Here is an 11638-nt window from a genome sequence, read left to right as displayed (position 1 = left end):
ATAAATAATGTCGTTACCGTTCAAGCGCGCACACTCAATACACATATAATAACTTATTAAAACTCCTATTTTCTTTTTGAGAAACATTCAATTCTGTACACATCAACTTTCAACAATGGAAAGCATGTTAAAGAAGAATCCCCAAAAAATGTGACACAATTTCTCTTCTGAGAAAGTACAAACAAGATGAATCTCTCATGATATTTAGATAGGTGAGTATCACTTTGCATCGGGTATTTCGGGTTCAGTGTTTTGAACGTGGACACCAAACATCAAACCAAACTAGTTCGGTTCGGTTCTTTCGGTTTCGGTTTTTTGAAGTTTGGTTCGGTTCGGTTTCGGTTTTTTCAATTCGGTGTTTTCAATTCAGGCTTTCAGCACCACAGTTTCAGCAGCAAAAGGCAACGCAGCCAGAAGTGAGGACTAAGGATTAGGAGAACTGAGAGAGAAATACTTACTCTGTCGCCGCTGAGCTTGGATACCATTCTGGGTTCCAAAAGCATTATACTAAACATGTTTTGATTCAAACAAGCAAACTGAAATGGAAAACCATACATATAAACCACATGAATTCACCATCAAGCTATAAAAACAGGCACACATAAGCAGGTGTTATATTTTCTCTTTTAAAGCAGTTTTCACATTAGTTTTTGGCTTTACACTAGGTTCAGCAAATAGGAGGAAGAATGCATATGAGATAGTCTCAAATTTCACAAGCAAATGAAAAAGGAAGGTGTATCACAAAAGCAAGTATCCCACTCAGTCCTTTAAAACAGCTTTATTCCTAGTTTAGACTCTCTATACCTAGCCTATTAGTTGATCATATTAGGTAAAGAGAACCAAGTAATCTATAAGCAATCAAAGTTTAAAATACAAGTCACAAGTGACAAACCAACATGAGCATTGCAAACAAGTAACCAATATGAGACAGGACAATGGTCTGTATGTCACAAGCAAATATGAAGTGAAAAAGAGACTTCAAGTAGGAGGAGTGATAGGTTTCAAGGATCCCAAAACTGTGGCAAAGAAATTCATGGCACTGTCCTAGGTGCAAGAGATGGTTCATTAGACAGAACTTGATTCAAACAACCAAATAAGGTCAAGTAACTAGACACTACAAGTGAGTCAAGCACAAACAGGACCACCTAAACATGGTTTCAGTTTTAAGATTCACTTTAGCCTGCTAGGTGGTCATGTTAAGCAAAAGGACTAAGCAAGCTATAAGAAATATCAATATAAGGGGAGTACATGACACAAATGGCAAGTTATGTGGACACTGCAGTCAAGTTGCAAACAGGACATAGGGTAGGAATAGGCTAAAATCACCAACAACACTAATCCTTTCCCTAGATCCATTATTGTATTTTTTAGTCAATAAAACAAGTCCTTCTCCTACAATCTTGAAAGTCAATACCAAAATAAGAAACCAAGGCTCATTTTAGAAGTTCTCAGCACCAATAGGTTCCATACATTTGAAACCCCTTTCAAGTCCATGTTACAAGTTATATTGGGAAAATTTGGAAGGTCATTCTCTGTAAAACAATAGGTTTCAAGTTAGAACAAGCCAAGTAGCAGAGGCTATGGACATCTTTTGTTTTGGCTAGATAATTAGCACAGAGAAACAAAAGTATATTTCAGATTTTCAAAGTCATTTTTTCTTTGAGCTTAAGATCAGTCTTAGAGAGTGTGATAGAGTCGACATACAACAAACACTGCTATATACTCAAAACAACAAGAAACAACAGAGACACTTAAACATACCAAAGCACAAGCAACCTCTGTTTGAAAATCATTTTTCAACTAGTTTTATACCTAAGTAGCATAAACGCAAAAAGGTTTAATTTTCATACTTGGATTGGTAGAAGAATTTCTAGAAGTCCAAATTTCCACAATAATCTCAATGAAGCTTCTGCAGAACCATATGCCAGCATGTAATTCATTTCCAACAAGATCCTTCCCTGTATTATGGGGATAAAAGAATAAGAACCTAAGAATTTTTTTTTTGCTAACAAGAAAAAGTAAAATATATAACTAATGTAATGAATACTCTTAGAAAATTATAACTCGTACTTTATCAAGTCTAGATATGGAAGATGCTAATTCTTTTATAGAATGGGTTGTTTCCCGAGCAAACCAGAATCTTAAACGGCCTGCTATCCTTAATCCACGCAAAATGCGAGTTGCAAGAAGTCAAACTGAAGTTAATTTCGGCCAACGGGCCAAAAATGATAAAAGCCCAAATATCAACAAGAAAAAGGATAATCTAGATTACCGCAGTCCTCAACGAAACAAGCACTTGCAGGAATTACACATCTCACCTGCAAATGAAGTTAGGCTAAGCACAATTTACACTATTACAGGAGGTTGAACAACAAGAACAAAAAGCTGTAAAAGATACATGCACACTTTAGCCCTTCTAATATCTTCCAGTCCACCCAAGTAGTCATAGACTATCTTTGCAAATGGATCAAACGTCAATCTACAAATCAAAAATATTTCTTTAGTTTTTCTAAATTAAATTACTGAAAAAATTGTTTATGGTTAACATATGAAAATTTGTTATTCAGTCTACATCTACTTTATGTACCCATTGATAGTAAAATCTCTCCCCAAGCAATTTTTCCAGCGAATGAAATCAGTGTCACTGCATGCAGGAGGTCTTCGAACAACATTATAGGAATTCCTCTTAAACTTCCTCATGGTGGTGGTAAAGCTAGAAACCTGCTTTGGACAAAGATCGAAAGATGCAAATATTCAAAAAGATACCTCGGAAACTTTCACCACTCTTGATGAGGTTTACTTGACCACTAAAAAGGGAAAAAATGTCAAACCAAGAAAAAAATGTTGCTTGAGAAAAACCTCCACGATGGTATCATCGATATGCACATGGCATATAGGAAACCTCCTTCCAACAATTTCACACCGCTGAAATGTGTTTAGCACCTGGATACGATTGATTGCATCAATAGCCAAATAGCAACTTCATAAAAATTCCTACTCAGTACCCTTTACAAAAATTAATTAACAACCCCATGCTGATAAATTCCTAATAACTCCTTGAGGACAACAAAAGTCCATCTTGCCATAACAGTTCGTAAAGGATGAATCTAACATTCAGTTTTGAATAGCACACAAGAGAATATCATTACTCCCTCTGTCCCAAAATACTTGTCATTTTCAGTTTTCGAGAGTAAAACTACATGAACTTTGACCAGCTTTTTAAGAATATTTTTTCTCCATATTAATCTGAGAATAATTGCAACATATAATACTTTTTTTTTATAGTTTTTGAATATGTAAATTGTAATTTTATAATATTGAACTAATTTATCCAGTATGGCTCCGAAAATTAGTCAAATTGACTCTTGAGAAGCGCAACATGACAATATGGGATGGACGGAGTACTAGTTAGAAGCACTAAAAATTAAGATAGAAGGTTGCAGATGTAAGAAGTTAGGATACCATATGATCGCTATTTTTAGCCTCTTTAGCTACCTCAAATTGACAGTTTTTCTTTTCCTTCTATTTCCTATCTATAAAACAATCTTCAGAAAAAAGAAAGAAAAATGCAGTGCACTTCAAGTACTTCATGCTGTGATACTCTTCCTCTGTAATTACCTCACATTACTTTCTTGTTGCATATTATCATATAAACTACATTTAACAATAAAACAAATGTGATGCAGCTAACCTCTCTAAGTTCAGCTGATGTTAATATATCGAAATCTTTTGGAGTTCTGTCCAGTATAAGATCTCTAACACAACCCCCTACAAGATAGACCTCAAACCCTACCAAAAGAGAGTTAAAAGGTGAGGCCACAAGGAGGATAAATAAGTATCATCATGTTCGAAAGAGCAACACTTATTTTCCAGGAAAATCGAGAAAACATTTTCCATCATACCAAACAGACTGTAAGTGCAAATTACAACAAATTCCTTCTTCTAGATATATTAATTAGTGAAGTGATGTGGTATTGCACATTCATAAAAACTCAAACTTCAAAAAAGTTCTTATCTTTTTCCACCTTGTAAGGTTAGAGAAACTTTATGTATCAACAAGAATAGAATAAAAACCCAAAAGGAACAAATAAACCTTGACAATTTCCAAAATAAGATTGCAACGATAATCAAATAATATCATCTTGAACACATACCCTTTTTCTTTAGCCCATTCAGAACCAATCTTGTAGGTTTCGCAATCATCGAAGTACACCAGATTTTAGCCATTATCAACAAGTAAAGGAAAACAAGCCATTATCAACAAGTAAAGGAAAACAAACTCATTTTTTAGTCTCAAAACAGTTTCAAACAAAGAATGAAAGGATTCATTTTCAAAAACCATTTCTTAACTTTTCAAACCTTAAAACTCATTTCTTAAACTCTAAGCTATAATAAGCAAGTATCAATCTTTATCCTTTAAACTAGAATCAATAACTAAGATGATTAAACTCAAGAAACCAAAAGGTACTACAAACTAAGGACCTCAGAATCTAATGAAAACAGTAACAACACAACCAGAATCAGAGAAGAATCACCTTAATAACCTTCACTACAACACTAAACTTCACAGCAAACCCACATGACAAGTTCATATTCTCCCCACCAAAAGGTACTAAAAACTAAGGACCTCAGTACCTCCCAATTGATTGAACCTCCAAATTCTGGATTCTCCCCACGATCGAGTTACTTAGCATCAAAGTAAAAATTCAGCAAACAAGCCACAATCTTGAAACAAAATTAGAACTGGAAAACCAAAAAAAAAAAAAACATATACCTATATCTAATAAAAACAAATCTCCCAAAACTAACAAAAAAAGAAAAAAAATAAAACAATAAGAGGCAAAATTGTTGCAAATATGAAACACTTGGATTTAGATATAAAATTGAACCTGAAAAGTTGATACTTGGATTCTAACCAAAAAACCTCACTTTAAATAAGGCATTAAGCTCCATTTATTCAAACAAAAACTCAAAAATTTAAATAAGAAGGAGGATTCAGGTAAAAATGGAAACATGCAAAGAACCCATGACCATAAAATTAGATTTTGACAAACAATTCATGACCATGAAATCCAAAGAGAAAACCCCCACTAAGAATCAACCATAAATATCCATTCTAACCAAGAAAATAACCAAAACCAAAGAGCAATAATTTCACGTAAAGACGGAAAAAATCAGAGCAATGTAAATCGAAAAAAAACCCAACACAATAACTACAAATCACCATTTTTATCAAACACCCACCAAAAGAACAGAGGCAAAATTCGACCAGAATATGTAAAATTATAAGCATATAGATAGAAAATATAACCTCAAAGATCAACAAATTGTGTTTTTGTAGAGAGAAAATCAGCTGGGTTCAGCCAAAAATTTGTATTCTGTCCAGTTGTTCTTCACGCATGTAATGAGAGAAAATTCACCTCTCTTCCACTACTGAGAGAGGTAAAGAAGTGAGATATTAAAAAGTGGGTTTTGTATCCTAAGCGTGGATGATGGGGGAAATGGATAAAAATTAAATTTATTAAATTTAATATTAAATAGGTGAAGGCTATGGGATAAAATTAATGCCGGGTGTATCAAAATTTTGGGGGGAAAATAATTAATGAGGGAATTATATAACCGTTCCAATAGAAAATTTCCCATAAATACTGGTGCAATAAACGTCTCTACTGTAACGGTTCGAAAATTCGTCACAATACCTAAGCCTATGGCAACGGTTATTAGACAATAGCTACGATTTTGTAGCCAAATTGTACTTATAATACCCAGAAAGAATTGCAACGGCTATGACCGTTGCCATAAACTATTTATAGCAACAGTTGTACAATCGTTACCATAGATTTCGTTGCCATAGGCCCATTTTCTGGTAGTGATAGGGACCCCAAACTCATTTAATTCATTTCATTTCTCACTCCACAGTTCAAGAACTCTCTAGAAAGCTCTCCATACTTCTTCAACAAGAACTCAAGAGAAATTCATGATCAACTTCATCAAACCAATAGAATGAAGTGCAAGAAACTCATTAAGGTTCATCCAAGACAAGAAATCCAAGTGGAAGTGGAACTAGGGTTTTGCTCAAGTGAAGTATTTCCACTCAAGGCTCATTCCCACACTATCTAAGGTAAGTTTTATGATCATTCCATGTTGTTTAAGGTATTGAGAGGTTGAGAGGCTTGGATTATAGAAGGAGATAGAAAATGAGTCATGAATGTGAGAATAGTTACATTTTCAGTAGTAGCTTGGAATGAATCATGATTCTTGACATGTGGTGATTATAAATATGTTATAAATGATATTAAGGACATGGGATAAAAATTATATGTGAGTAAATGTAATAGTGTACTATGACCATGACTATGGATGAATTGAACTGAAATTGGGAAATATGGATAATATTGGTGAATGAAGATTATTGCTTATAATATTGTAAATGCTATTATAGACGTTTGGGAGTTGATATATGATATGGAGAAAGTTGTATAAACATAGGAAATGCTGCCCAATTTTCTCTAGCTTTAGTCAAGTATGCTAAGCTATCAATTATCTAATGTTGGTACAAACTCTTTTGAAGGTAGAAACGTGAGCATTGGAAGAGAACGTTCAAGCGATAAAATAGCTAAATGAAAAGGTATGTAAGGCTAGTCCCTTCTTTCTAAGGCGTGACTCCTATGGCATGAATTCTCCTATCTTCCTATGACTTTCCTACATATCAGAACTATGAGTCTACGATTATAAAGAGCTTCACATAAGATAAAGAAAAGAGATACGTTATGAGCATGATAATGATGATGATGAGTTTAAGTCTAAAGAATTCTAAAGCAAGATATGATGTCCATCAAGTTAATGATCCATTGATGTTGTTCATTGTGTACACTCACCTTACAATGTTAGTTCCTTCAAGGTGAGATATGATGAATATGATCACTCCATAACGTAATCGGGGGTTCTCGACCTTGTGTCACCCCGATATGGTTGTAGATTATCATTAAGATCTAATGCATGCTCTATGACAAATGTATGATGATGGTAAGTTATAATGAGTATAAGATGATATTGATAAAAGACTTCTGTAGGGATGGCAATGATGATAATAAGATATACCGAGCCTTGTTATGGTCGGGTACGGATGACATGTATGTGAATCTGTCAAGCCACTACGTGGCCGAATACAGATACTATCGAGCCACTACGTGGCCGAATATGGATACTATCGAGCCACTACGTGGCCGAATACGGATAATGTTTAATGTGCAAGAGTAGATACAGTACTATGATATGTACATGTATGTGTTCCACAATTCCTAAGAAAAGGTAAAGCACGTATGACGAATATCTCAAAAGGTATTACTTGGTCCTTTATCTTATGTTGTCCTTCACGTTTTATTTACGTTACTACTCATGCCTTACATACTCAGTACATATTTTGTATTGACGTCCTTTTCTTTGGACGCTGTGTTCATTCCCATAGGTAGACAGGGAGGTGATCCAGATTCGTAAGAGCTATCAGCAGACATTGAGAGCACTCCATTATTCTGGAGGTGCTACTCGATTTATTGTTTTGTGTATATATATATTTTGGGCATGACGGGGTCCTCTCCCTTCCATATGTCTAGTACTCTAGTAGAGGCTCGTAGATACGTATGTGTGGGTAGTATGGTCTCACGATTTCCTCATTGTGTGTATATATATTATTTTGAAAGCCGAAGGGCTTATGTATATAAATTTAAATATGTTTCAAAGTGAAAATGGTTTTCCCTATGATTAGAAGCATGAGATTAATGAATGAACGCAGGATGAGTATGATGAGTAATAGAATAAGTGGTGCTCGGTGGTTAGCTCCGGGTACCCATCATGGCTCCTAGTCGGGTCGTGACACATTTATCCATACATTCATCACATATCTATATATATACATTGCCGCGGAACGAACGGCCCGATCCATTTATCCATATATCCCGCATCCGGGACAATATCAGAATATGCCAGCTGATCAGGTGGCACTGCGTATATAGTGCCTGACCCTTCATCCCATATCCCATGTATTCATATTCATATTCATATATCCATATCCATATACATCATATAATATAAATAGCATGCATGAGAGCTCAATTAAAAGTTATTACTCTATCGGAGTGACATAAGGTCGGTAACCTCCGATTATATTATGAAATAATCATAATCGTCATGTTTCACCTTGAAGGGACTAATGACGTAAGATGAGGCTAACAAAAATGAATAGTCATCAATGAGAACGTAGGTTAAGATCATAAATTTTATGAAAGCATCAATTGATGAACCATGGAGCCTTTAGAAGTAGAATCATCATCATTACCATAAGGAACTCGTAACAATCTTGAACATTCGACTCTTGGTATGTAAGAAGGTCATGGAATGCATGGAAGGTGGAATATAAGAATCATGCCTTTAAGAAAGAAAGGGGCTAGCCTTACATGCCTTTATGTCTCCTTAACTCTATTGACTAACGCTTTCCTTCCAAGCTCGCGATTCTACATTCAAGGAAATTCGTACTACATTAAATTATTAGAAACATACTTAGGTCTAAATAAGACGACTAGGAGCTAATGAAAATTGGACAACATCTCCTTTGTTTCTACAACTTTACTCATACAATAAACAATTCCCAAACATCAATGACAACACACATAATACCTTAATCAATAATCTTCACCAAGTTAAGCATTATCAAATTCTCAAAATCCCGTTTCAAGGTCATCCACAACCATAGCTACAACACAACATCATATTCATTCATATATAATACTTCTTCAACATTGTTAATATCATTCATTACAAGATTATGCTCATAGCATATCAAGAACTACGATTCATATCAAGATCTATTTAAGAATACCACTATTTCCACATTTAAGCTTCAGATTCTATTTCTTTCTTAATCCAAGTCATTCAACCTCTCAAAACTCTTAATAACGTGTAATGAACATGAAAATCACATTTGATAATGTAAAGATGGACTTTGGATGAAAATACTTCACTTGGAGGAAAACCCCATTTCAACACCAAAGAGATTCTTGGTTTCCACAAACCCTAGAGAGCATCATTTCACTTGATTCTACTACTTTTTGGTATTTAATCTTTGATTTACCTTTGATTCATGCTAGGGAAGTCTATGGAATTTTCTAGAGTCTTCAAGGCTTGTAAAGAGGGTGAAATCTAAAAAATAAAGGCAGGGATCGTTTCTTTATAACTGGAACTAGAAAGTTCCAATGAAGCGGTTCAACGAGCGGGTCGACTTTTTTCGTTGACTTACGCCTGTAAATTCCTGATTGAAGAAAGATGTTGGCGGCTGGGTTGACGGTCCGTCGACTTGACCCGTCGAATTGCGCCTGCAGATTTCAGTTTGCAGGAACGTATTGACGGTGCACAGTGACGGTCTGTCGACATGTCGACGGCCCGTCGGGACGGACTGGTGTCTGCAGAATTTCCTGAATTCGCTCAGATTGCGTTGATTCAATTCGTTCAACTTCTAACCCCGTAAATCACCAGGAATACCTGCTGGTACGTTTGTATTCAGGGTAAGATATTCTCTACCTTGACTTTCTCCAACAAGTTTTCTGCTCTCTCCTCAAATGTCTTTTGGAGTCTTAATTAGAATCATTAAGTATCCCTTCTTACTTGTTGTCACGACCCAACCCGATGGGTCATGACTAGTGCCCGAGCTGGACACTCGTATCCGAATCTACTAGATTTAATATGACTGAAACTAAGGAAAATATGGAAATTTGTAAAAGCAAGCTATCGACTCACAACGTTATATATCATAATGAACCTGTCTCCTGAGGAGTCACAGCTAACCAAAACATAAAAAAATATGCAAGCCGACAAGGCTGTCACTCTATTTTGGAATACCCAAAACGAACCATGTCGATATAGATGATCAAAACCTATATATACAACCCACACATCTCTACAAACCTCTAAGAGTATAATAGTGAAATATGACGGGACAGGGCCCCGCCGTACCCCTGGATATGCATAAGTCTATATCAAAGGATCTGTACCAAAATGACTTAGGCTCCGGAACAATGGAGCTCTCCAAACAACTTAGCAGAAGTCCTGGGCTGAAGGATCACCAAACTAAGTGTTTGTACCTGCGGGCATGAAATGCAGCCCCCGAAGAAAGGGGGTCAGTATGAAAAATATATTGAATATATAAAGCATGAAGTACAATAAAGAAGATCATGACTGAGCAAAAGATGACAGGAGACAAGTATGATAATCAAAGATACCAATGCACCTATGCCTTATGAGATGAGAGTCATGCATATCTATATAATATACCATACCGGGCCCATTATGAGACTCGATGAATGAAGTCATATCCATATATACCGTACCCGACCCTCTAGTGAGGGTCTCGGTGAGATAATCATATATATATATATATATATGCCGTACCCGGCCCTCTAGTGAGGGACTCGATGAACAATGCAATGAAACTGTGCACGAATACATACCCATCCCGGGACTCGGTGAAATGATGTGATGACGTTATGCACGAATATAATATCAGGAGCAACCATATACAAATTAAATCATCATCTGAGACTCAATAGAATAATTAGAATGAACCAACACTGGAGAATCAAAGACAACTATCATGTCAAGTATCACTGAGGACTAGAATTCATTGGAATTATGTACGTTCATCGTCCGCTTATTTTATGTAACTCATGCCAAAAAAGAAGGAAGGGATAGCTTTACATACCTTGAAGCGAGTCTATTCGTCCAAAATCGACTGCCCAGGTTTGTAATCTATAACAAGGCAATAATTACGCCACAAGTAGATGAAAGTCATTCTTTACTACTCATTGTAAGCTAACAAACAATCTAACGAAAATCCGGAAACATTTCCCTTATTTTTCTTACTCCATCCCAACTCACCAACAACCCAAAATAATAACAACAATATCAACAACACACACAGCCACGAAAAGCATACCAAACAGACCAAAAATATCATCACAAAACAGCCACAAAAATCATACCAAACAGCCCCAAAATATCATCACAAAACAGCTACGAAAATCATACCAAACAGCCCCAAAATATCATCACAAAACAGCCACGAAAATCATACCAAACAACCCCAAAATATAATCACAAAACAGCCACGAAAATCATACTAGACAGCCCCAAAATATCATCACAAAACAACCCCCAACTGACAACAACATCTAAGTCTGTATATCGCTTGTATATCAACGTTTCCTTCAGGTATACACCATGTTAGACCTTTAATCCAACTTAATAATATGAGTAGGAGGTTGAACTTATCTTTAACAATCAGAATCTTCAAGAGTCTAGTTCCTCTTTCCAGCTGCTTGCTTAACAACACAAAGAGAACGTAGGCTACAACTTCTCTTTAACTAATCCCATGTCAAGGAGCTAGGATTTAGTTTATATGATGGCTTAATTAGATAGAGGGTCTGGGAGAGAGCATAAGGGTTCTTGGATCTATTTTAGGTCGTGTTAAGTGATATAGGACAAAGTGGTGACATATATATTAAGTTTAATGGGCCTCATGGGCTGAAATATGAATGTTTAAGTCGGGTCTCAACTTGCTGCTTCGCCAGCCCAACTGGCATCGTCCATA

General features: G+C 35.8%; 1 protein-coding gene across 1 annotated transcript; it reads right to left on the bottom strand.

The window, feature by feature from the left end:
* Positions 1 to 1031: 1031 nt before the first annotated feature.
* LOC132602722 (uncharacterized) lies at positions 1032 to 4227 on the bottom strand. Its single transcript, XM_060315500.1, has 9 exons — positions 4155 to 4227; positions 3692 to 3789; positions 2860 to 2943; positions 2588 to 2721; positions 2407 to 2479; positions 2273 to 2318; positions 2071 to 2189; positions 1851 to 1958; positions 1032 to 1145 (listed from the first exon to the last, which is right to left on the bottom strand). The coding sequence occupies exons 1-9, from the start codon at positions 4225 to 4227 to the stop codon at positions 1032 to 1034; spliced, it is 849 nt and encodes a 282-aa protein (XP_060171483.1).
* Positions 4228 to 11638: the final 7411 nt, after the last annotated feature.

This window comes from Lycium barbarum, chromosome 7 (assembly GCF_019175385.1).
Source record: "Lycium barbarum isolate Lr01 chromosome 7, ASM1917538v2, whole genome shotgun sequence".
Taxonomy (NCBI): Eukaryota; Viridiplantae; Streptophyta; class Magnoliopsida; order Solanales; family Solanaceae; genus Lycium; species Lycium barbarum.
The sequence above is the reverse complement of the archived record's forward strand: the minus strand, read 5'-3'. Positions and strand labels throughout refer to the sequence as shown.

What these genes read in the sequence shown, in the direction of transcription:
- LOC132602722 (XM_060315500.1), bottom strand. Translation starts at nt 4,227, where the DNA reads ATGGCTAAAATCTGGTGTACTTCGATGATTGCGAAACCTACAAGATTG. An exon ending in TCGATGATACCATCGTGGAG is followed by an intron (nt 2,722 to 2,859) that starts GTTTTTCTCAAG and finishes TGTCCAAAGCAG; the next exon opens with GTTTCTAGCTTTACCACCAC. An exon ending in AAGATATTAGAAGGGCTAAA is followed by an intron (nt 2,319 to 2,406) that starts GTGTGCATGTAT and finishes CTTCATTTGCAG; the next exon opens with GTGAGATGTGTAATTCCTGC.